This window comes from Oncorhynchus mykiss, chromosome 11, assembly GCF_057628025.1.
Source record: "Oncorhynchus mykiss isolate SJ-2025 chromosome 11, ASM5762802v1, whole genome shotgun sequence".
Taxonomy (NCBI): Eukaryota; Metazoa; Chordata; class Actinopteri; order Salmoniformes; family Salmonidae; genus Oncorhynchus; species Oncorhynchus mykiss.
Genome location: NC_143032.1, coordinates 71,771,208 through 71,796,468, shown reverse-complemented (window position 1 = coordinate 71,796,468; position 25,261 = coordinate 71,771,208). Strand labels below are relative to the sequence as shown.

The 25,261-nt window shown below is 42.2% G+C and overlaps 2 protein-coding genes across 2 annotated transcripts; one reads left to right on the top strand and one right to left on the bottom strand.

Moving 5' to 3' along the window:
- The first annotated feature begins 91 nt into the window (after nt 1-91).
- LOC110536328 (ATP synthase F(1) complex subunit alpha, mitochondrial) lies at nt 92-8,163 on the top strand. The gene is made up of 11 exons (XM_021622063.3): nt 92-181; nt 839-917; nt 1,291-1,460; nt 1,579-1,752; nt 2,005-2,171; nt 6,081-6,381; nt 6,520-6,744; nt 6,835-6,942; nt 7,088-7,232; nt 7,327-7,477; nt 7,601-8,163. The coding sequence occupies exons 1-11, from the start codon at nt 122-124 to the stop codon at nt 7,677-7,679; spliced, it is 1,659 nt and encodes a 552-aa protein (XP_021477738.1). The 5' UTR covers nt 92-121; the 3' UTR covers nt 7,680-8,163.
- Nucleotides 8,164-14,283: 6,120 nt separating this feature from the next.
- LOC110536327 (phospholipid phosphatase 1) lies at nt 14,284-22,135 on the bottom strand. The gene is made up of 6 exons (XM_021622062.3): nt 21,677-22,135; nt 16,451-16,602; nt 16,001-16,284; nt 15,775-15,832; nt 15,479-15,655; nt 14,284-15,250 (listed from the first exon to the last, which is right to left on the bottom strand). The coding sequence occupies exons 1-6, from the start codon at nt 21,732-21,734 to the stop codon at nt 15,128-15,130; spliced, it is 852 nt and encodes a 283-aa protein (XP_021477737.3). The 5' UTR covers nt 21,735-22,135; the 3' UTR covers nt 14,284-15,127.
- Between the last annotated feature and the right edge of the window lie 3,126 nt (nt 22,136-25,261).

Genomic DNA, 25,261 nt, shown 5'->3' with positions numbered 1-25,261 from the left:
AAAATGAAGAAGAACGAAGCCGATGCCCCCCCCAGGTCATTCGCATACATAGGACACCCTCTAAGTAAAACTAGCTCGTCTTTGCAGGTGGTGGAGGACAAGTCACATTCTCCCGTTAGAGATGTTATCCGTGCGAGTTGCAGCGGCTCTGGCCAGAAGCCTGCCCAGACGGGCTGGATTTGTGAGTATTGATTTGGTTGTTGAATGTAAGACCATTTGAATTGCACGAATTAAAATGTCAATGTAGTGGGTGTATGAAGGGTAGGCCTTTACAGGCCTCCACCTTCACACGCTTGTCTAGAACGTCATGACCCAGCAAGGCATCTCATGCCACTCGACCTGCTGTCTTGATATTTATTTTATAACGTTACATTGCTGTTTGTGTAACTCATTCATTGCACATTTCATTTCGTTTTTTCCCTTCAACTACACTACGGTCCCGTAAAATGGCTGTGCTAGCTATGTAACGTTAGTTTAGCATGCTATCCGTTAGTTAGCTAAGTTCTGTGAAGGTCAGGGTCTTTTACATACAGAATGCTCCGCCTTGCACAGAACAAGTTCATATAATTATAATTAACTAGTTTAGTTACTTGTTTTGAAAAATGTTTTTGTAATGGTGGTTTAACTGGCATAGCCAGCTGTCAAAAGAGAGGACATCTTGTGGACAACCTAGCTAACTAACAACCCTTGGGCTAATGCCTTGGGGCATATGTTTTGATTTCAGTTCATTGTAACGCAGCTAGCGATTCCAATATACATAGTACAATTTATTTCCCATTGCATCAGTACAATAGCACTTGTCTTGAACAATAACTGACCATGCTTGCATTTATTCTAGGTGTCCAAGAATGTTGCCGCCGCCAGTGTAGGAGTGAATCACCTTCATACACACAGACCATGTCTTGCTGCAAAGACTGGTGCGTAAAGCGAATGATTGACTCAACGAATGACCTTTAGTTAATGACACTTACTATTTAGGTCAGAAATCCTGTTTTGCCACAAGTACCTATTTGAATGAGCAGGGGCCATCAGGATGTACACTTAAAGGTGCAGTGCGACACAATGCCTTGTAAAATAGTCTAGGCTCTGATCTTTTGGAAACATCTGTTTGGGATGGGTATTTTTTTTTGTCACATTCAGCTCCTAACCAGTCACTATCAATTGTTGCTATTTCTCCCTGTACAAACATATAAAAGGGATTCCTCTATGGCTATATTATACTAACAAAAATGAGAAGTTATGTTGACTGTCAAGGTGAGTCAATATTTTGATGAGTGGGTTGTCTCCCAGGCACGGCTGAGGTGTCCTCAATCTTGGAGGAGAAGATCCTGGGGGCTGACACAAGTGCTGATCTGGAGGAGACTGGCCGTGTGCTCTCCATCGGTGATGGTATTGCCAGAGTGTACGGTCTCAGGAATGTTCAGGCTGAGGAGATGGTGGAGTTCTCCTCTGGGCTAAAGGTGCTGATCTAGACCGTTTATGAATTTAACTGAACCATGTTGCATTGAAAGAGCTTCTGTTCAATCTAACCACTGTCGTCTTCATAATTTTACCATTGTCTTCTATCCTCTTTTTTAGGGTATGTCTCTGAACTTGGAGCCTGACAATGTTGGTGTCGTGGTGTTCGGTAATGACAAGCTGATCAAAGAGGGTGACATCGTGAAGAGGACTGGTGCCATCGTGGACGTGCCAGTTGGTGAAGAGTTGCTGGGTCGCGTGGTGGATGCATTGGGCAATGCCATCGATGGAAAGGTGAGGGCAGATTTGTAAAAAATAGTGATGTTAATTTCTAGTTATTAGAATAGGACTTTTGTACATTGAGAATGAATGCGAAATCGGAATGTATTTTTATACTCCAACCCCTTGAACACCACATAAGAAACAGGATCTCCTGTCTGATCCTTTCGGATCTAGGCCGAGTCCTTGGGTTGTGATTAGAGGTTGACTACAGCCTGGGCATATCAGGTCTGATCAGAATGGCATTAACCCTACCCTGTCCCTCAGGGTCCTCTTGGGTCTAGCATCCGTAGGCGTGTGGGTCTGAAGGCCCCTGGCATCATCCCCCGTATCTCTGTGAAGGAACCGATGCAGACTGGCATCAAGGCCGTGGACAGCCTGGTGCCCATTGGGCGTGGCCAGCGTGAGCTGATCATCGGTGACCGGCAGACTGGGTAAACAGATGGCCAGATGCCATCTTAGAAAATACCTCTATTCCTTTAGTAGGGCTAACTGGGGATTGAGCATAGAGGTCGTCTGATTAATTGGCATGGCCGATAAATCAGGGACGATTTTAAGTTTTCATAACAATCGGTAATCTGCATTTTTGGATGCCGATTGCACTCCGAGGGGACTGCGTGGCAGGCTGGCTACCTGTTATGCAAGTGCAGCAAGGAGCCAAGGTAAGTTGCTAGCTAGCATTAAACTTATCTTATAAAAAAACATCTTAACATAATCACTAGTTAAATACACATGGTTGATATTACTAGTTTAACTAGCTTGTCCTGCGTTGCATATAATCAATGTGGTGCCTGTTCATTTATCATCGAATCACAACCTACTTCGCCAAACGGGTGATTTAACAAGCGCATGCGTGTACAATGCACTGTTTTTGCACCAATGTACCCAACCATAAACATCAATGCCTTTCTTAAAATCAATACACAAGTAAATATATTTTTTTAAACCTGCACATTTAGTTAAATGAAATTCATGTTAGCAGGAAATTGTCACTTCTCTTGCGTTCATTGCATGCAGAGTCGAGGTATATGCAGCCGTTTGGGCCGCCTGACTCGTTAAACTGTGAAGACCATTTTTTCCTAACAAATAACCTAATTAATTTTCCATAATTATGACTTAACATTGAAGGTTGTGCAATGTAAATGCAATATTTAGTCTTATGGATGCCACCCGTTCAATAAAATACTGAACAGTTCCGTATTTCACTGAAAGAATAAACGTTGCGTTTTCGAAATGATGATTTCCGGATTTGACCATATTAACGACCTATGGCTTGTATTTGTGTGTTTAAAATCAAAGACTTCATTATAATATAGAGCAGTCTGACTAAGTGGTGGTAGGCAGCAGCAGGCTCGTAAGCATTCATTCAAACAGCACTTTCCTGCGTTTGCCAGCATCTATTTGCAATGCTTGAAGCACAGCGCTGTTTATGACTTCAAGCCTATTAACTCCTGTGATTAGGCTGGCAATACTATAGTGCCTGTCAAGTTGTCTAGGTGTTATAATTATTTCAGCTCTGCCCAAACTCGAAAACGGCTTGCTCAACACGTGAAGGATGCAAAGGGACAACTGCATTCCTTTCTAATGTTTTATTATGGTTGATGCCATTTGTTGAATATGTTGAAACAGTTGATTTGTTGAATAGAGTAGTTGAATGACAGAGGAATAGGGAATAGTTTAATAACCTTAAACAGAGAATAAACATGCATTATTTTACACACAATGCATGACACAGCAACACAGCATGGCTTTGAATAAAGTAAACATTTAAACAATTTAATCTAGCACTTCAAGCAATTACTTCTGCAGTCAGAAAATATCAAAAAAAGTCACCACTCTTACCAGAGTTAAACATGTAAATTGTGCTAAGCACTGGATGCAACATAATAAATAATTCCAAACATTACATACCAGTTGAGTCTTTAGGGTTGAACAATGAGCTGTTTGTATGTTGAGGACCCAAGCAAAGCTAAGCCCAAACATTTTATACCCATGCTTATCTGCCAGGTGCGCATGTAAAAGTAGTCCCTCCAGAAATCCTGGCTCAATTTTTTTAGTTCCACCTGTGTTTTTGGGTTATCTGCCCTCTTTGAGGCCTGGAGTTCTTTAAAGGAAGAGCTGCCATTGTGCTCATGTTTTGAGTGTTCTGTTTTTTGATGCAACAGTGCCTATTAGAACATCCAATAGTCAAAGGTATGTGAATTTTTTTTATTTAACCAGGTAGGCAAGTTGCGAACAAGTTCTGGCCAAGATAAAGCAAAGCAGTTCGACACGAACAACAACACAGTTACACATGGAGTAAAACAAACACAGTCAATAATACAGTAGAAAAATGAGTCTATATACAATGTGAGTAAATGAGGTGAGATAAGGGAGGTAAAGGTAAAAAATGGCCATGGTGGCGAAGTAAATACAATATAGCAAGTAAAACACTGGAATGGTAGATTTGCAGTGAAAGAATGTGCAAACTGGAGATAAATAATGGGGTGCAAAGGAGCTAAATAAATAAATAAATACAGTAGGGAAAGGGGTAGTTTGGGCAAAATTATAGATGGGCTATGTACAGTAATCTGTGAGCTGCTCTGACAGCTGGTGCTTAAAGCTAGTGAGGGAGAGAAGTGTTTCCAGTTTCAGAGATTTTTGCAGTTCGTACCAGTCATTGGCAGCAGAGAACTGGAAGGTGAGGCTGCCAAAGGAAGAATTGGTTTTGGGGGTGACCAGAGAGATATACCTGCTGGAGCGCGTGCTACGGGTGGGTGCTGCTATGGTGACCAGCGAGGTGAGATAAAGGGGGACTTTACCTAGCAGGGTCTTGTAGATGACCTGGAGCCAGTGGGTTTGGCGACAAGTATGAAGCGAGGGCCAGCCAACAAGAGCCCACAGGTCGCAGTGGTGGATATTATATGGGGCTTTGGAGACAAAACGGATTGCACTGTGATAGACTGCATCCAATTTATTGAGTAGGGTATTGGAGGCTATTTTGTAAATGACGTCGCCGAAGTTGAGGATCGGTAGGATAGTCAGTTTTACGAGGGTATGTTTGGCAGCATGAGTGAAGGATGCTTTGTTGTGAAATAGGAAGCCAATTCTAGATTTAACTTTGGATTGGAGATGTTTTATGTGAGTCTGGAAGGAGAGTTTACAGTCTAACCAGACACCTAGAATATGTGGACAACTACAAATACCTAAGACAGAACCATCCAGAGTAGTGATGTTGGACGGTGCAGGCAGCGATCGGTTGAAGCCTAATCTCAGTAGTTGATAGGTTTAAAGTCAAAAACAGCGCTGTGAAGCAAGCATTGCTAAGAGCTGCTGGCAAACGCAGGAAAGTGAATGCTTACGAGCCTGCTGCTGCCTACCTCCGCTTAAACAGACTGCTCTATCAAATCATAGACCCAATTATAATATAAAAACTCAGAAATACGAGCCGTTGGTCATTAATATGGTCAAATTCGGGAACTCATTTCGAAAACTAAATGTTTATTCTTTCAGTGAAATACGGAACCGTTCCGTATTTAATTGAACGGGCGGCAACGCTAAGTATAAATATTGTTACGTTGCACAACCTTCAATGTTAGTCATAATTATGTACAATTCTGGCGAATTAGTTCGTAATGAGCCAGGCTGCCCAAACTGTTGCATGTACCTTGACTCTGCTTGCAATGAAAGAAAGAGAAGTGACACAATTTCCCTAGTTAATATTGCCTACTAGCATGAATTTCTTAACTAAATATGCAGGTTTAAAAAATATACTTCTGTGTATTGATTTTAAGGAAAGCATTGATGTTTATGGTTAGGTACATTTCGTGCAACGATTGTGCTTTTGTTACATCATCCCTCGTTTGGCGAAGTAGGCTGTAATTCGATGATAAATTATCAGGCACCGCATTGATTATATGCAATGCAGGATAAGCTAGTTAACTACACATGGTTGACGATATTACTAGGTTAACTAGTGATTATGTGAAGATTGTTTTTTATAAGATAAGTTTAATGCTAGCTAGCAACTTCCCTTACTGCTGTGCTGCACTCGTGTAACAGGTGGTCAGCCTGCCACGCGGTTTCCTTGTGGAATGCAATGTAATCGGCCATAATCGGCGTCCAAAAACAGATTATGTAAACTTGAAATGGGCCCTAATTAATCCGACTTCTAATTTCAACCAATTGCTACTGCCTTTCATTCTACTTAGAAACCATGCCTTCATAATTGCTGTAATTATTAGCCATCATATGAGAGTTTCCATTCTACTGCTGCGTCTTTTCAGATTTGATTCCCCAGACGCTCCAGAGCACAAGTATACCAGCAAAGTAATCTAATACAAATTCCTTTTCCAATCTAACAGCAAAACCGCTATTGCCATTGACACCATCATCAACCAGCGACGTTTCAACGAAGGCAAAGATGAGAAGAAGAAGCTGTACTGTATCTACGTTGCCATTGGCCAGAAGAGATCCACTGTGGCGCAGCTGGTGAAGAGGTTGACTGATGCTGATGCTATGAAGTACACCATTGTGGTTTCTGCTACAGCCTCTGATGCTGCTCCCCTGCAGTACTTGGCCCCCTACTCAGGCTGCTCCATGGGAGAGTTCTTCAGGGACAATGGCAAGCATGGCCTCATCATCTATGATGATTTATCCAAGCAGGTGAGAAGGGTGAAGTTGGGGCTGAGTGGAGTCTTGAGTGTGATGCTACTTCATGGAGGGAAAAAATAATGAGCTGGGCTCGCACAGTGACTTCATCCATGTTCAACAGCTGTATTCTCTCCCCTCCCTACTCTCCAGGCTGTAGCCTACCGTCAGATGTCCCTGCTGCTGCGTCGTCCCCCCGGTCGTGAGGCATACCCCGGTGATGTGTTCTACCTGCACTCCCGTCTGCTGGAGAGAGCCGCCAAGATGCACGACAACTTTGGCGGCGGCTCCCTGACCGCTCTGCCCGTCATTGAGACCCAGGCCGGAGACGTGTCTGCTTACATCCCCACCAACGTCATCTCAATCACTGATGGACAGGTGGGTGTGATGTTGACTGGAAATTAAGTCCGTCCACATGTCAAAGATTAATGTAATCCCTAAACAAGAGGTGTGCTCTCTCCCCGGCAGATCTTCTTGGAGACTGAGTTGTTCTACAAAGGTATCCGCCCAGCCATCAACGTGGGTCTGTCTGTGTCCAGAGTTGGATCAGCTGCCCAGACCAAGGCCATGAAGCAGGTACGAACTGTGGTTCTGAAGGAGACTGTCTTTGGATAAATGCGGATCAACTTCCTTGCAGTTCATCAGTTAGCCCACAGTATATATTTTCTTTCACTTGAATCGGTCTCCTAAATCCATGATGTAATTGGTCCTTTCTGTGTAGGTGGCTGGTACCATGAAGCTGGAGCTGGCCCAGTACCGTGAGGTCGCTGCTTTCGCCCAGTTTGGCTCCGACCTGGACGCTGCCACCCAGCAGCTGCTCAACAGGGGCGTCCGTCTCACCGAGCTGCTTAAGCAGGGACAGTACTGTGAGTGTCGCCACCTGTATGCTAAAAGTTTGATATTTTTGTTGTCCGCAAGGCCCACAATTTTTATTTAAATGGGTTTCTTTCCTTCCCATAGGCCCAATGGCCATTGAGGAGCAGGTGACCGTCATCTACGCCGGTGTCAGAGGTCACTTGGACAAGATGGACCCTTCCAAGATCACCAGGTTTGAGAAGGCCTTCCTTGGGCACGTCCTCAGCCAACACCAGGACCTGCTCACCACAATCAGGTAACACACATGGGACTACCACAATGATCTGAGTTATAAGTCAACAGTGGTTAATGTTAAAATGGTAACATGTGTTGATATACACTTCATCTGAACTGATGGGACACCCTTGTTTCTTTCCAGGACTGATGGCATGATCTCACCTACAGCTGATGCCAAACTGAAGGAGATTGTGTTGACCTTCCTCTCCAGCTTTGAATAATGTGTGAAACTGCTCCTGGTCCTTCAGTGTGCTTGCTACCTGTCTTGGCCCCCGTTGTCCTGAACCTCCATGTTGGCCAGTACCTCCATGTACAGATTTCTCCAAAGAATAAATAAAATTTTACAACCCTGGAGAGCTGTGGTAAAATGTGACTTTATGGTAGGGTGTGCAGGTCCAGCAGATTTTTTTACTTGGAAGGGTATAAATGATCATGTGAGAAATAAAGGAGAATCCCTGCATTCTGTTCTGTTGCAGTGATGTTTCACCCACTTGGTCTTAATATACTAAAACTACCCTAAATACAGTATCTTAACTTCGTTCATGAATTTCACTTTCATCTTGTCAGAACAAAAACAGGGTGGTCTCAAAATATATTGATTTAACAGGACATGAATTGTCATTCTTGCACCTCGTGAAAAATGCAGCACATTCAGTCAAACATGGCGCATTTCAAAATTGATTGAAATAAATCTATGGGTTTGAACCCTTGTGTGTGTGGTCATGTTTTTATTATTCACCCAATGTTAGCAGGTCTGGACCAAAAACATTATGGTTTTTAAAACAATACAGCATAACAATTTATGTAATTACTTAATGTTGACCTATCAATTACAGCAAAATGGACAATCCCTTACATGGTTAATATTAGCCATTCACATCTGCTAGATCACATCTATCAATAGCACTATTTGTTTTTGTAAACCAATGTATTATAAGTAAGACATGGGTGGAATAAATCATGTTTATCTTGAACAAATATAAATGAAATTAGGTTTTCATGTGTTTATTGCTTTGAACTGAACAAATTGGAAGGACAAATTTTACATAGTATTTTATGGAGCTATTAAATGAGCCCCATTGAAAATGCATTAAGGCTGGTCTACACACATGAGGGACAGAATTTAACTGTTGCAAATCTATTTCTTTCACTTGCTGCATGTGTACTGTGTCTTTCTGTCTTTGGGTCCACACACATCGCAGCGCTTCTTGTTGCTACCGGCTCCAATCTGAAAACACTTAGTGAGATGTTAGTAACATTCCTGAACTCACGTAGTTACAGCAGGCCAATGTAGGAGAGTCAGACACACGCACATACTTCCGGTATTGGAGTTGTTGCTTCTGTAGGTTGGGCGGATGGGGCACCAGCATCCTCACGATGGCTGCGGAAGCTGGGGTCCTTGGGATATGTTGCTTCCTCTGGATTTGAGGTCTTACCAATGCCTTGCCCAGCCCCTTGAAAAAGCCCCCTCTGGAGCTTCCCTCTGTTCCAATATGGGTTCAACGCCATCCAGATGACAAACGTGTCGTATGTCAAGATGTTGAATATCACAAGAGGCCAGCGTAGGGTTCTACTTCTGCAGCTGTAGCCAGTCACCAGCTCGTCTACATTTTCCACCCCTCCTTTTGTGGCATTGTAATCCATTATGATTTCTGTTTTTTGATGCTCCTGGCCACAGATTCTCCCATCCCTATGCAGCGTACTCATGAGTACCACATTTTTGCCTTTCTTTGGCACGTAGGACGCTAGGGATATGTCGGCCATGAACACAAACTTAGAGGAATCGATAGGCCTCTTCCGTGTATTCATCAGCTGAGGTGCGAGTTCTGGCTTGCTTTTTTGTACTGTTCCTACCATCGTCAGCTTCCTCTTGAGCTTCTGTCCCAGCTTATGTGAAGTGAAAAAGTTATTGCAGGTGATGTGACCACGGAGTCCCTGTGTCACGTCCAGAATAACCCGTATCCCTTGGTTCTTCTCAGGGGCTCCTCCATCTGGCTTCCCCGTATACACTTGCAAGTTCCACGCATATGATGAACCAGCATCACAGGCAGCCCAGTTCTTGATTTCATATTTTGTGGGTTTAGACAGTATGTACTGCCTGAAGGGGCAGCGACCCATAAATGGCATAAGCTGCTCATCAACAGTACTGTTGGGCGCAGGGCTGCTGATGGGCTGGTCCTGGGTCTGGCTGAGGGTCAATCTCATCCTCTTCTTCCAATTCACTGTCAGACTCTTTTTGGAAAATTATTCACCTCCAAAGTGGAAGACGCTCCTTCCACACTAGCTTCTCTCTCTGCAAGAGTAGAGATTATTTTTGCCATACTGACTGATTGTGGTAAGGAGCCACACATGCAAAGCTATTTATTAGCTGTGTCCCTCCCCCAATTTGCACCTGGCTGGGGTAGGTTGCGGGAAAATATTGAATTTTTTACAATGTATCCAAATAATGTATTGAAATAATGTATTGTAGTAACATTGTGCAGGTTCCTGCAAGTCATTGTGTAGTTTCACACACTACAAAGGGTAAAGAGTGCGAGAAAAGCGGCATACAGGCAGACAGGCAGGGAGACAGACATGTTCTTGGTGTTATGTTGAAACAGCAGGCCCAGGGAGGAGGAAGACAGAGTGAAGGCATGTAGCAAACGTTTTTGTTTAATTTTTACTTGTTTTCACCTACAGACACACTTTTCCACACTTTTATTACCCTCGGGTCCAGCGGACCCGAATACCACATATGTAATATAAATGTGTAGGGGGGTGCACAGTGTACACTCAATGGAAATGTGTTATTTTACATGTTATTCACAGAAAATGAGCCAAGGCCAATGAGTCTCATTCATTGTATCATTTTTCTTTGAGTAAACATTGAAAGTGGGTCCCACAGACCCGAACACCACACGAGGGTTAAATACCACTGCTGCAATGTCTATTGGGTAGTTCCTGTCAGGGCTCATGTGTAAACATTTCTGTAAAGCAGGAATGGTGGGTGTTACTTGTTTGATACAATGGAAGTAAAGGTATCCACATTTATTGTAAAACTCTTGCTATCACGTTTCCCAGATCTAGTACAGCTCTTTGAACATTAGTCTGGACCAATACGGCTCTGCTTTCGTTTTGATTCATTCAACATGGCAAGTCCTAGTCGGCACATTGTGAGAACTGTATTACTCTTATTTGACCTTGCATTCCAAATGTTTTGAATAAGATGAAGTTTTACTCTTGAACATGGAATCTGTCAAATCCTTTGCTAACGTCATCCATTTGCCTCTCTGTAACCACCTACTGCAATGCTACTTTTATCCACCAGAGGGTAGGAGTTAGCCTGGCTAACATTCCACTCCTTGCCATTGAAAAAAGCAGCTAGTGGGGATCCCTAATAAATACAAATACAAAATTACCACTTAGTCTGGCTACCGGTCTTTTTAGCTAACATTCCACTCCTGTCATTTAAAATGTCATTTCAAAATGTCAAAATGTCATTTAAAATGACAGGAGTGGAATGTTAGCTAAAAAGACCGGTAGCCAGACTAAGTGGTAATTTTGTATTTGTATTTATTAGGGATCCACACTAGCTTCTTTTTTCAATCTGATTCTACTGCTTAAATCAGTATCCTGATGTGGAATAGAGTTCCATGTAATCATGTCTCTATGTAGTACTGTGCGTCTCCCATGGTCTGTTCTGGACTTGGGGATTGTGAAGAGACCTCTGGTGGCTTGTCGGACCTGCCTTGTTGATGGTGCTGTTAAGAAGGTAGAAACTAGGGCCTGTAGGACCTGCCTTGTTGATAGTGCTGTTAAGAAGGTAGAAACTAGGGCCTGTAGGACCTGCCTTGTTGATAGTGCTGTTAAGAAGGTAGAAACTAGGGCCTGTAGGACCTGCCTTGTTGATAGTGCTGTTAAGAAGGTAGAAACTAGGGCCTGTAGGACCTGCCTTGTTGATGGTGCTGTTAAGAAGGTAGAAACTAGGGCCTGTAGGACTTGCCTTGTTGATGGTGTTGTTAACGCAGAACAGAGCTTTATTATGGACATACTTCTCCCCATCTTAGCTACTGTTGTATCAACATGTAGTTGGTCTTCTGGTTGACTTCACTTCAGGAGTGCAGGCAATATCATCTATATAAATATCATCTATATAAATATCATCTATATAAACATCATCTATATAAATATCATCTATATAAATATCATCTATATAAATATCATCTATATAAACATCATCTATATAAATATCATCTATATAAATATCATCTATATAAACATGAGAAATGTCTGGTATTTTATTTTTTACTTTTGCACTCAAACTGTTCTAAACATTAAGTTTTGCATTTTAGAAAATGTACCTAGTTGATTCATTTGAACACTTCAGTTGTAGAATGCATCACCCAAAGCATCACTCATTGCTTGGCAAGAGGGAGAGAGCAACATGTGACAGTTTGAATGGGGCTTCTGTCAAAGAGGACTATTGTCTGGGTCAAAATAGTCTCGTTCCCAGCCGTGTGTACCACTATTATCCGGGTCAGAACAACGTGTGACAAAGGAAAAACCAAAAGAGGCATCCCAGTGTCAGACATTGTTGCATTTCGTACTAAGGTGATGCTGGGTATATATATAAAAAAATCTAATCACAATTTACCATGAGTGAGTCCAACATAAAATGCAAAAAGACAGTGGAAATGTATGTTTTTTTGCATTTAGTACCCTGCATCTGGAATTTCAATTAGTCCAGACAGACAGTAGGCTTATGTTTATGGTATTAAAAACAGCATATTTATACCACTTTGCACATTTCACACATACTTTATTAACCATGTAATTAATATGTTATACCATGTATAAAGCCAACACCTCATTTGGCCGCCTTTCGTTCCAGTACTCTGCTGCCTGTGACTGGAACGAATTGCAAAAATCGCTGAAGTTGGAGACTTTTATCTCCCTCACCAACTTCAAACATCTGCTATCTGAGCAGCTAACCGATCGCTGCAGCTGTACATAGTCTATTGGTAAATAGCCCACCCATTTTCACCTACCTCATCCCCATACTGTTTTTATTTATTTATTTTTCTGCTCTTTTGCACACCAATATCTCTACCTGTACATGACCATCTGACCATTTATCACTCCAGTGTTAATCTGCAAAATTGTAATTATTCGCCTACCTCATGCCTTTTGCACACATTGTATATAGACTCCCCCTTTGTTTTCTACTGTGTTATTGACTTGTTAATTGTTTACTCCATGTGTAACTCTGTGTTGTCTGCTCATACTGCTATGCTTTATCTTGGCCAGGTCGCAGTTGCAAATGAGAACTTGTTCTCAACTAGCCTACCTGGTTAAATAAAGGTGAAATAAAATAAAATAAAATAAACACATGGAACACTTCAAACTTAACTGGTTCATCTTCTAGAGAGATGTAGCAGTGTTGTATTTTATCCTAGATCTTTCTCAGACATGCACCGAGGCATGAGCTGTTTTGACCTTCTATTAAATCAACTAAACTATACCAGCTTTTATAGTCAGTTTCCAAATGCAAAAGCCACATGAACATACATTTATTTGTCATGTGATCATTTCACATGAATATCACACGATGAACATGACGTTTCCTTCTATTCAATATCTTCGATTTTGTATGCAGTATATTTCCCTTTGTAGTCTCATGACAACATTGAATCAGAAAAATCTAATAATATCCTTTCAATATTATTAAAATCATCTCTTTGTAAATTGTCATTCTCTGGACAGGTCCCCCATTAATCTGTAGTATTAAGCTCTACTTTGGTGAGAGGCTGTCCTTTAGAACATCAAATATTGATTGACAGAGGAATAGAACGTGCCTGGTAGGCTGGAAGGAACCAAATGGCTCCTCCTGTCACACAAAATAAAAGTGATCTCTTTTCAGACCAAAATCACAATGGAGAAAACCCTCCATTAGGGCCCAGAGTGTTTCCTGGTCAGATCACAGGGCCAGGAAAAGTAATGGGACATGAAAGTCATGTACAGGGAAGAGGAGAGCCCTAAAGCAGAATTCGCTCAACCTTATAACGCTCTGTAATTAGACATGGCATGAAGACATTGTTCAAATAGATCCCTAGCAGGTGATCGTGCTGTTATCCAAACCATACTATACTGTCCTTCTCTGAGTACTCAACAGGTAATAATCGCAGAGAGCAGGCCATACTGAAAGCCTATAGCTTCTACAGACAGTAAAAATGGTAGTACCTCACTGCTTGCGCGGTAATTTAGGTAAAACACATTTTTACCGGACAGCAACTAAGCACCGACAGCAGATGTTAGTTAAAGGACTAAGGTGAATTATGGTGCAAGTTACATAAGAATGTGTTTGATTTGAATGTGATTTTGTTCTCATTTGCATGCCCATAGTTTATATGTGTGTGGCTGACAGGTGAGGACACACCCACATTGGGAAATGGGATGAACAACAGAGACAGAACACAAATATTTCCAGACTTGCGGTGAGTAGCCTACGCCTCTAGTCTGTATTGTGGCTTTTGAGCAGTCATTGGGAATATGTTCCTTGTGTTCAGAACTCACCCTGCCTTCCCTCCTGAGCATCTGCGGCCCAGAGGCCCCACTTAACTCTCATTTCAAAAAGAGACCCTTTATGTCAATGGGACATCCTGGTTAATTAAAGGTTGAAGAAATAACAAAAAGCAGCCTACCCAGGCTATTTGACAGGTATGGGTTTGGCCTTTCTGTATGGCTAGTTTCTGTCTCTGATGATCTCACAAAAACAATGCACATATTTCTACAGTTTACAAAATGTGTCTCAGACACAGCACTTTTCCTCGTACCAAAGAAGATAAATGGAATGCCATCTTTCTTTATCTCAGATCACAGATACAGGTTTTACAACAGTACTTCAAAAAAGACACAACAAACTGTAAAAAAAAGAAGTGAATTTGTGTAGTTGCCATCATGATTTCTACTATTGGACACATTTGTTAGGAGTTTGCAGGGAGCTTTGAGCAAGTAGCAGCAACAATCTGGCTAAGGCAGTATTACAAAATATATACAGTGCATAGTACATAATTTCAGATTTCAATAAGTCTCCTGGCTTTCATTTAAGCTTTGGGACAGTAAGGGTTCACAGATGTAAGACTTGTTATTGGCCTGGCTACACACCAGTGGAGCCTGCTGAGGGGAGGATGGCTCATTATAATGGCTGGAATGGATTGTAATAGATGGAATGGTATCAAACACATGAAAACCACTCCAGCCATTATAATGAGCCTTTCTCCCCTCAGCAGGCTCCACTGCTGCACACATGGACACTCTGCTCACTGTAACAACTGGGATTCCATTCATTTCAAACAAAAGCTTCAAACCAATGCAAACACAACAGCTCCAACCAACTCAGACCTCGCAGCCTAATGCAAAGACCAGAAACCCAATCCACAGATCATTAGCTCTACACACCCAACCAAAGGAGACAGCCTAGGCAAGATCATTGGCACTGAGAGGGCTAGCAGCTGTCTGCAGGGCTCTGTCAAAGTGACCACCACAACAGCCAATGCCGATGAACTGCAATGCATTGAAATAAATAACCATAGTCCTCCGTAGCGGATGGCAGGTAGTGGTAGCTAGCTTAGCTTAGCAATCAGTCCTCCATGCGTTGTCTGCTACAGTAAGTCATGTTGTGGCCAAAGCTTCAGTTTGTGCTTCCATAGTGGTTCTCATTATCTGGGTTGTCCTGGAGACTGGTTTCGGACGTCTCCTCTTGTATCTCTACTGGATCAACAGGCCTCTTGAAGAAGTCGGACGCATTGAACACCTGTGTTGGTAGAGCAGAGAACATGATTTGTTTATACAATGGAGACAAAAACTGAGAAAACGACCATGATACAACCATGACTGTGTGTGATGTTGTCTCTAATGGAATGAGAATAAAAGGTTTATTTGCTAATTCCTTTATGTGTTTATCCTAATTATGCTAGTGCCCTTGGTGGTAGGTAGCATGTTCATTGCTGTATTAAATTATAGCCTACAGCTAGCTACCCACCGTGAGTATTGCGGCTATCGCCCCCTGCAGGAGGCCAGTAAGTACGTCACTCCAGTGGTGTTTGTAGTCAGAGATGCGCGACAGTCCCACGTAGACGGACATTGCAATCAGGAAGAACTGTATGGTGGGTCTGAGGAGCCTGGCCCACTCTGTCTGCAGTCTGGCCTGGACATACAGCTACAAGAGGAAAAGAAGGACACCATCAACATCATGAAAGGGAGCTATTGCTCAGGGCCGAAGGAACTGTTGTAGCCTCCCTGTTAGTACTGTATGTAACAATTATCTACTATACTTACTGCAAGGAACAGCATACAGTACATAGAAAAAGATGAGTGCCCAGAAAAGAAGGAAAGTCTGTAAAAACAAAAAGACAAAAGAGATTAGGGGAAGCTACAGCATGGCAAACACCTTTTGAGCTTGCATTTCCCAGTTAAAAGTTTTTCCATTTTGATTTTGTAGCAATGCCTTCTCTTGGGATGTATCCCAGGTTTTGAGATATAACCCTCGAAGCCCTTACTGTACCTGGCCTCATCTACCATATCCTTGTCCCCGGTACAGGTGAAGTTCTCGATGTAGCCTCCGGCCCTGCAGTTGATATGGTCCCACACAGGCTTACACACAGCCAGGAAGTGCGGCCGCAGTCGACCAATCGAGTACTTGGCAATATCCGTCAGTGATTGGCTAGCAGCAGCCCCGAATAGGAAGCTGGCCACTGCTTTATAAATGCGCACCACGTAGTTAGTCCCCAAGGACGATTTGGTTTTGACACGACTCATATAGACGCCAAGGCACTCACCACTGACTATCTGTAACAGCAAGAAAGTCATCTTTAACTGAGGTCAATTGAATATGTTAACATATTGTGTCATATAATTGCAGTTTTACCACAAACCTTTAAAACACACATGCCTGATATGTTGATGACATTTTGAGGAGAATATATATGAGAACAGGGCAGAGGTAATGACTTACCACAATCAGTGTGAAAGGGATCATGACTCCCCCCAGTAACTGATAGGATATGGTGTCCTCTTTCAGGGGGTATCTGATGGACTCATCATTACAGAGGAAACCCCTTTTGAAGGGATTGTGCTGAGGGGTGAGGATCGCAAAGGGAAGTCCAACTGGAGAGAGAAAGATAATCAGCAATAGTCTCCTTGTTCAAACTATCTTTTGTAATTCTGTTCAACAAGCTTTTGACCAAACGTTTTTATCAAAAGTCACAGGAGAAATGAACTTGCTAGGCAAAACCCGATACAAAACAATAACCAAATAAGACGTGCTTGTTCATGTTTTCACTTGATTTGGTTAGTCCATTTCTCTCCCTCCCTCTCACTTTACCAAATAGCCCAGCCATGGCCAAGTTAACAAATTAAGGTAAAAGTCAATATAATGGAGGAGGTAGAGTCTCCTAAATAACTAATAGAGTCCAGGATGTGAGTGGACAGCACATCAACTAATTGATTTGACAGAGTTGTCATGGAGATGCTGGCATGGATGTCTAAATGCTTCTAATGATGTCAGTCAGACTCACTCAGGCACACAGTCTAACTGACCTCTAACAGTTGGGATCACTTTCTCACACTGCTCTGCTCTCATCTGATTTCTATCTCGCTCCTCTTATTCACTGTCCACAACATTAGGCCTTCACCAAGAGAAATATGGAAATCTAGGCCCAACTATCCAATGTGACACCAATGGGATATTACCCATTGGTAGTCAATGTCAGAAGCCTGGCATTCTCAACAACACTAACAGAAAGATATAGAAGAGTCAGTGGGGGTGCTGCTGTGGCCCAGGAGTGGGGAATGTAGAAAATGAAAGCAAATGCTGAAAAATAAGTTCAAAAGAGTAGCAGTAGAATTCCATGTCCTGATATCTCTTTCTGTCTCTCAAGGTAAGCCCTCTCTCTTGTATCATTCATTTGCACACAGAAGGCGACATAGACTAGTACGGCCCACTGTTTCCACGGCACAGCGCGTTTCATCAGCTTCTATGTTTAACAGAGTTTGTTGTAAGTTCAAAGTAGGTTTGCTGTTTCTTAAAATATCCTTCTATTCCCACTTCCAAACTTCACAGATACTTAATCTGCTGTTTGTATCACGCAGGTTACACAACCAGCAATTGTTCTAAGCATTAGAGTGTACGTGAATAGGAGTGCTTCATTTAGCTATCTGTTCCACCCTCTGGCCAACTCTGTTGGCAGATTCCAGCCAAAATGAGATAACTAGCAGTCACAGGTCTTTGATTAGAGCTTGTCCTGTTATGTTGGGGAGTATGGACACCATATGCCATCCTTTGTAAAACATTCTGACTGCATCTAATTGATCACAAAGGGTGAAAAAGAATCCAGAACAACTCCAGTATAGAATATTGCTCAAAGGGATTTTAAAAGTGCTACACTAGCCACTAACCAAGTCACTCGTAGGCAGACTTACCATCCTTTTAGCTTCATTTTAAGGACCTTGATGTGAAATATAGAGATTGTGAAAAAGGGTAAACACCAAAACACAGGTTTTCAGAGGTTTGAGTTGTTTTGTGTTTTTGCTATTTGTTTCTGTGTAACTAAAGATATTGCAGGATTTTGTGTAACGAATGACAGCATGACACTACTATATTATGAGAGAAACAAGTTTGTTTATGTCATTGAGCAGAGATGGCCAACTATCTTAAAACATCCTAAAAATAAGACATGTTCTCCCCCCTGCTTCCATATTTTAAAAAGCAAGGTTCCCTGGCACTTTTGTGCTGTCTAACAACTACTTAGTCACATAACTCTGACAAGTCTTGTCAAGACATCATACTCAGTGTTGACCACAATGAGTTCAGAGACTACAAAAACAATGGTCTTGTCGAAAACCATTACATGCGACCAAGACCCTTACCCAGAGTATCAAGACCCAGATCCAAACAGAGTTTAGATCAACACCAGTTGCGGACTAACCATTAGGCGGAAGAGGCAATGGCCTCAGGCCACACATCAGGGGCTTTGTGAGCTGGACATAATAAAACATTTAAAAACATTTTTTCTGCTTGAAGCCCACAGTTGCTATGCTGGATTTAATTGTCATTTTTTGTCAATGAACTACACAAAATACTCTGTCATGTCAAAGTGGAAGAAAAAAACATGAAAAATAAAACACTAATATATCTTGATTTCGTAAGTACACCTTAACTGTACAATATTTGCACATTGTTATTTTAAAAATTCTTCAAGCTCTGTCAAGTTGGTTGTTGATCATTGCTAGACAGACATTCTCAAGTCTTGCCATAGATGTCAAGCTAAGTCAAAGCTGTAACTATGCCACTCAGGAACATTCAATGTCATCTTGACAAGCAACTTCATTGTATATTTGGCCTTGTGTTTTAGGTTATTGTCCTGCTGAAAGGTGAATTTCTCTCCCAGTGTCTGTTGGAAAGCAGACCGAACCAGGTTTTCCTCTAGGATTTTGCCTGTGCTTAGTTGTATTCTGTTTCTTTTCATCATAAAAAAAAACTCCCTTGTCCATGCCGATGACAAGCATACCCATAACGTGATGCAGTCACCATCATGCTTGAAAATATGAAGAGTGGTACTCAACGATGTGTTGTGTTGGATTTGCCCCAAACATAACACTTTGTATTCAGAACATAAAGTACATTTCTTTGCCACATTTTTAGCAGTTTTACTTTAGTGCCTTATTGCAAACAGGAAGCATGTTTTGGAATATTTTTATTTTGTACAGGATTCCTTCTTTTCACTCTGGCAATTAGGTTAGTAAAGTGGATTAACTACAATGTTGTACACAGCCATTAAACTGTAACTGTTTTAAAGTCACTATTGGCCTCATGGTGAAAACCCTGAGTGGTTTCCTTCCTCTCTGGCAACTGAGTTAGGAAGGATGCCTGTATATTTGTAGTGACTGGGTGTATTGACACAATCCAAAATGTAATTCATAACTTCACCTTAGTCCAAGGGATATTCAATGTCTCCTTTTTTTGTACCCATCTACCAATCGGTGCCTTTCTTTGTAAGCCGATGGAAACCTCTCTGGTCTTTTTGGTTGAATCTTTGTTTGAAATTCACTGTTCGACTGAAGGACCTCACAGATAATTGTATGTGTGGGGTACACAGATCAGGTAGTCATTCAAAAATCATGTTAAACACTATTATTGCGCACAGAGTGAGTCCATGCAACTTATTATGTTACTTGTTAAGCATATTTTTACTCATGAACTTATTTAGGCTTGCCATAACAAATGGTTGAATAGTTATTGACTCAAGACATTTCTGGTTTTAATTTTTAATTAATTTGTAAAAACATAATTCCACTTTGACATTATGGGGTATTGTGTGTAGGCCAGTGGCACAACATCTCAATTTAATAAATGTTTAATTCAGGTTGTAACACAACAAAATGTGGAAAAAGTCAAGTGATCTGAATACATTCTGAAGCCACCGTAGGTCATTAAGGGCCTGAATACATTCTGAAGCCACCGTATGTCATTAAGGGGCCTGAATACATTCTGAAGCCACCGTAGGTCATTAAGGGCCTGAATACATTCTGAAGACATTGTGGGTCATTAAGGGCCTGAATACATTCTGAAGACACCGTAGGTCATTAAGGGCCTGAATACATTCTGAAGACATTGTGGGTCATTAAGGGCCTGAATACATTCTGAAGACATTGTGGGTCATTAAGGGCCTGAATACATTCTGAAGACACCGTAGGTCATTAAGGGCCTGAATACATTCTGAAGCCACCGTAGGTCATTAAGGGCCTGAATACATTCTGAAGCCACCGTAGGTCATTAAGGGCCTGAATACATTCTGAAGACACCGTAGGTCATTAAGGGCCTGAATACATTCTGAAGCCACCGTATGTCATTAAGGGCCTGAATACATTCTGAAGACATTGTGGGTCATTAAGGGCCTGAATACATTCTGAAGACATTGTGGGTCATTAAGGGCCTGAATACTTTCTGAAGACATTGTGGGTCATTAAGGGCCTGAATACATTCTGAAGACATTGTGGGTCATTAAGGGCCTGAATACATTCTGAAGACATTGTGGGTCATTAAGGGCCTGAATACATTCTGAAGACATTGTGGGTCATTAAGGGCCTGAATACTTTCTGAAGCCACTGTAGGTCATTAAGGGCCTGAATACATTCTGAAGCCACCGTAGGTCATTAAGGGCCTGAATACATTCTGAAGACATTGTGGGTCATTAAGGGCCTGAATACTTTCTGAAGCCACTGTAGGTCATTAAGGGCCTGAATACATTCTGAAGACATTGTGGGTCATTAAGGGCCTGAATACATTCTGAAGACATTGTGGGTCATTAAGGGCCTGAATACTTTCTGAAGCCACTGTAGGTCATTAAGGGCCTGAATACATTCTGAAGCCACCGTAGGTCATTAAGGGGCCTGAATACATTCTGAAGACACCGTAGGTCATTAAGGGGCCTGAATACATTCTGAAGACATTGTGGGTCATTAAGGGTCTGAATACATTCTGAAGCCACCGTAGGTCATTAAGGGTCTGAATACATTCTGAAGACATTGTGGGTCATTTTTCTGTTATTAAAATGTAATCTTCTTCCTTTTCTTTTCTCATTGCTGCAGCTTCATTTCAATGAAAGTCACGTTTGCAATCATATCATGTGATGCACACGAACTGTCATAAGAAGTATATACTGATTCAAAGGGGGTGTGGAAGATTTCAAAACCCCTCCGTGGTAGGATACACATGAGTATCCTCGATGAAAGGTAGGCCTGAGGCCTCCAAATCACTAAGAGTACCCCTGAAGACTCCATCTTTGCAGTCGAGGGTCACAGAAATGTACCCTATTTTGAGAATCACTCATATACATATACACAAAGTTATTTCCTGGTCAAGACATGGTAAAGAAAAACTCCAGGTATATTACACAGTCTTATTGTGTGTTGTCTTGTATGCTATTATAACTGTGGTACTGACCACAGCAGTGTAGCCTATCTCTAGTGGATGAGCAATAGAATGAATCAGCAGCGAAATAGGACATCCATTAATTCAGACTTAGCAAAGCATATTTGCAATAAAGTTGTAATAAAGAGATACCTCAATGGGACTGGTGTTTAGGCTGCAGTTGTCTGGTGCATAATAACTTCTCACAGAAAAGGGAACTATAGGCCATGACACTGCCAACAACAACTGTATAGTACGTAGGCTACATACCGAGAATAAGGCAGGTAACGTCGAGAAGGATGAGTGGGATTCTGCCCGTTTCAAACATGTTGCGTCTCGGGACTTCTGTCTGACAAATCCGTAAACTCGTGAGCGTTCGGCTGCTGTCGGCTTTCTTCCGGTGAGATGAGAGACAGTTTATCTGTCGAACATGCCTGGCAATTGTGTTAACCCAGGGGAACCGTATACAGTCTCGTTTATAAACTACTCCTAAAACCTTTACGTTGTCAATCCCTTACCCTTTAAAATTGTCACAGCCCAACTTCATAATAAACGGATTTTTCAGTGAAAGACGCTCGTAATCTTCTGGCCCGACTCGTACGATGCTCCGGAAATAACATAGGCAGGCCTCCAGTTGTGGTAATGATAGGGCAGTGGACTCAGGTGAAGAGCCTATCGGGTGCTTGCTAGTGAAATACGACAGCCGTCGCCCAATGCTTGACTGTCTCCATCCCCTCCCCTTTGCTATGGAAAGTTGAGGTAACGTCACTCTTGCTATTATTGGAAACTCCACGGCTAGAGGGTGGGAAAAGTGTTCAATGGAACAGCACCAAACATGATAAATTAATTTACTCTGATTATGTTGACCAATTCGAAATGGAAGGATGATGATAACAGAAGTGTACATTTTTTCCATACATTTTTACAGGGGCGCAAGTTTCACTGGGGACGGGGGGACATGTCCCCCCACATTCTCTAATTGCATTTTTGTCCCCCCCACTTTTAGTATTGGAATGTGACAGTGGCAACCCATCATTCAGGGCCCCACCTTTTCCCCCTGTTTTGCATGCTATATTGACGTTAATATGTGTCACATATCAGTTTGCAAACAATGTAAAAAATTAAATAAAAAGTTAATAAAGCTGAATACAAACCTGGTCTCTTTTTTGCTTTCTTGAGTAAGTCAACTCCAAAATGCAGGTGTTTCAGCCTAGCTCAGTGCTTTCTGTGGTGTTGGGCCAGCCAGCGGAAAATATGGAGAGTAGGTGTTGGTAATGTTCTCTGGTTGCGTCGTGATTGGGCAATGTTCTCTAGTTGCGATGGGATTGGCTCAGTGTTCTGTCACTCATGGGGACACTACATCACTGCCAAATCTAAGGGTAGAGCTCGAAAATTCAAGGCCATTGAGTGCTGCCGTAGAGTTACATTAGAAGTGCCCATCCAAGAAGGCTCAAGGTCATTGGCCACAGATAAAATGACATCAAATCACCTTATATCTACAGTAGCTTTGACTGGACTGTCATACTTTCAAAATCTTAGCTAGCAAGCTTGCATTCATCATTATGAATCAAGTCGACAATCTACTGGCAAATGCTTTTTAATCCTTGTCATATGAAAATAAATAATGAAGTGAAATTATTGATAAAACGTATCGGTGCTCATCGGCCATTGGACATAAACATTGGAAATCGCAAATTCAACAATGAGTGGTTTGCAAAGCGATCACTAGCCTATTATACAGTGGAGTGGGTTTGTGGTTCCAAGTCTGGGTTTAAGGGTCTCTTTTCCAAGATTGAAAACATAAACATTCAACATTGGCCATGCTGTCAATCCAGCATGACTTCTGCTGCACTCAAAACAACTGTAAACTCAGAACTGGGAAATCTGACTTCAGTGAGTTTAGTTAAGATACATGACAACTCTGAAAAAAACTAGCTCTGACTGGGAAAATACATTTTGAATGGTCATCCAACTCGGAGTTGCATATCTGGAACTCGGGCCTCTTTCTAGAGCTCTGACCTGAAGATCACTGATCTGATCACTGATTCAACCCTGATTCAACCTTGTTTTTTTAAACGATTTTCCAGATATCTTGAGAGCACCATAAATAGAGAGAATGCCAGACTTTGATGGCAAAATTTGCCCACGAAGGACCTCTGCGCCCCCTTCCTGTTCAAGTGAGTCCAAAAATGCCTTGTATGCTGCTGCATGAATTATGTAATAAGCCAGGGAGATAGCTAAGAAAGTAATACTAAGTGTATGTTATGTTGTACACTGTTAGTAGCCCATGTTCCTCACACTAATAATTTTCCCTCTTTTCCATTAATTTTGCCTACAGTTCTTACTTGGTGGTGCACATGTAGCCTACAGTCTGTTTTAGAGAAATGTAATCATGGGAATATTGTAAGAGCTTTCATTGTCTGCTTATAAACTCGGCAAAAAAAGAAACATCCTCTCACTGTCAACTGCTTTTATTACCAACAAACTTAACATGTGTAAATATTTGTATGAACAGAAATGGAGTATTGTGTCCCTGAACAAAGGGGGGGGGGGGGGGGTCAAAATCAAAAGTAACAGTCAGTATCTGACAGTCAGTATCTGGTGTGGCCACCAGCTGCATTAAGTACTGCAGTGCATCTCCTCCTCATGGACTGCACCATATTTGCTAGTTCTTGCTGTGAGATGTTACCCCACTCTTCCACCAAGGCACCTGCAAATTCCCCAACATTTCTGGGGGGAATAGCCTTAGCCCTCACCCTCCGATCCAACAGGTCCCAGATGTGCTCAATGGGATTGAGATCCGGGCTCTTCGCTGGCCATGGCAGAACACTGACATTCCTGTCTTGCAGGAAATCACGCACAGAACGAGCAGCATGGCTGGTGGCATTGTCATGCTGGAGGGTATGTCAGGATGAGCCTGCAGGAAGGGTGCCACATGAGGGAGGAGGATGTCTTCCCTGTAACGCACAACGTTGAGATTGCCTGCAATGACAACAAGCTCAGTCCGATGATGCTGTGACACGCCGCCCCAGTCCGCGACTGACCCTCCACCTCCAAATCAATCCCGCTCCAGAGTATAGGCTTCGGTGTAACGCTCCTTCGACGATAAATGCACATTATACCATCACACCTGGTGAGACAAAACCGCGACTCGTCAGTAAAGAGCACTTTTTTCAGTTGTTGCCATCCTGTACCTGTCCCGCAGGTGTGAAGTTCAGATGTTCTGATCCTGTGCAGGTGTTGTTACACATGGTCTGCCACTGCGAGGATGATCAGCTGTCTCCCTGTAGCACTGTCTTAGGCATATCTTTCTCTCTCTCTCTCTCTCTCTCTCTCTCTCTCTCTCTCTCTCTCTTTCTCGCTCTCTCTCTCTCTCTTTCTCGCTCTCTCTCTCTCTCGCTCACACACACACACACACACACACACACACACACACACACACACACACACACACACACACACACACACACACACACACACACACACACACACACACACACACACACACACACACACACAGAGGGTAAGGAGGAAGGAAGAAAGAGAGAGAAATGGTTTTGAAATATTGATTATGTTGCAATGCAAGACCAGAAAGAACACAAATATTGACATACATGCTCATCTACTCCCAAATCATGTAAATCCAATGATATTGCATGCAATCTGCATTCTTTTAATTAGGCTTCTTGATCCTTCTATCCAGGTAATGGGCTCCAAGTCAGTTGGTTGGTTGGGTCCCGGACAGTTCTTCTTGGTTTGTAAAGCTTATCTTATGGCTACAAACATTTAATCTATTAGGTGTGTCAAAACACATAATGTTTGGGAACCCACTGCTTAGGTACCCAAATGTGGTCA

Bases quoted from the DNA above. Each gene is read 5' to 3' on its own strand.
- LOC110536328 (XM_021622063.3), top strand. From the start codon at position 122: ATGTTATCCGTGCGAGTTGCAGCGGCTCTGGCCAGAAGCCTGCCCAGA. The intron at 182-838 runs GTGAGTATTGAT...CATTTATTCTAG, and splicing joins TGCCCAGACGGGCTGGATTT to GTGTCCAAGAATGTTGCCGC. The intron at 1,753-2,004 runs GTGAGGGCAGAT...CCTGTCCCTCAG, and splicing joins GCAATGCCATCGATGGAAAG to GGTCCTCTTGGGTCTAGCAT.
- LOC110536327 (XM_021622062.3), bottom strand. From the start codon at position 21,734: ATGTTTGAAACGGGCAGAATCCCACTCATCCTTCTCGACGTTACCTGC. The intron at 16,285-16,450 runs GTAAGTCATTAC...TTGCTGTTACAG, and splicing joins TCCCTTTCACACTGATTGTG to ATAGTCAGTGGTGAGTGCCT. The intron at 15,656-15,774 runs GTAAGTATAGTA...TTCCTCTTGTAG, and splicing joins ACTGTATGCTGTTCCTTGCA to CTGTATGTCCAGGCCAGACT.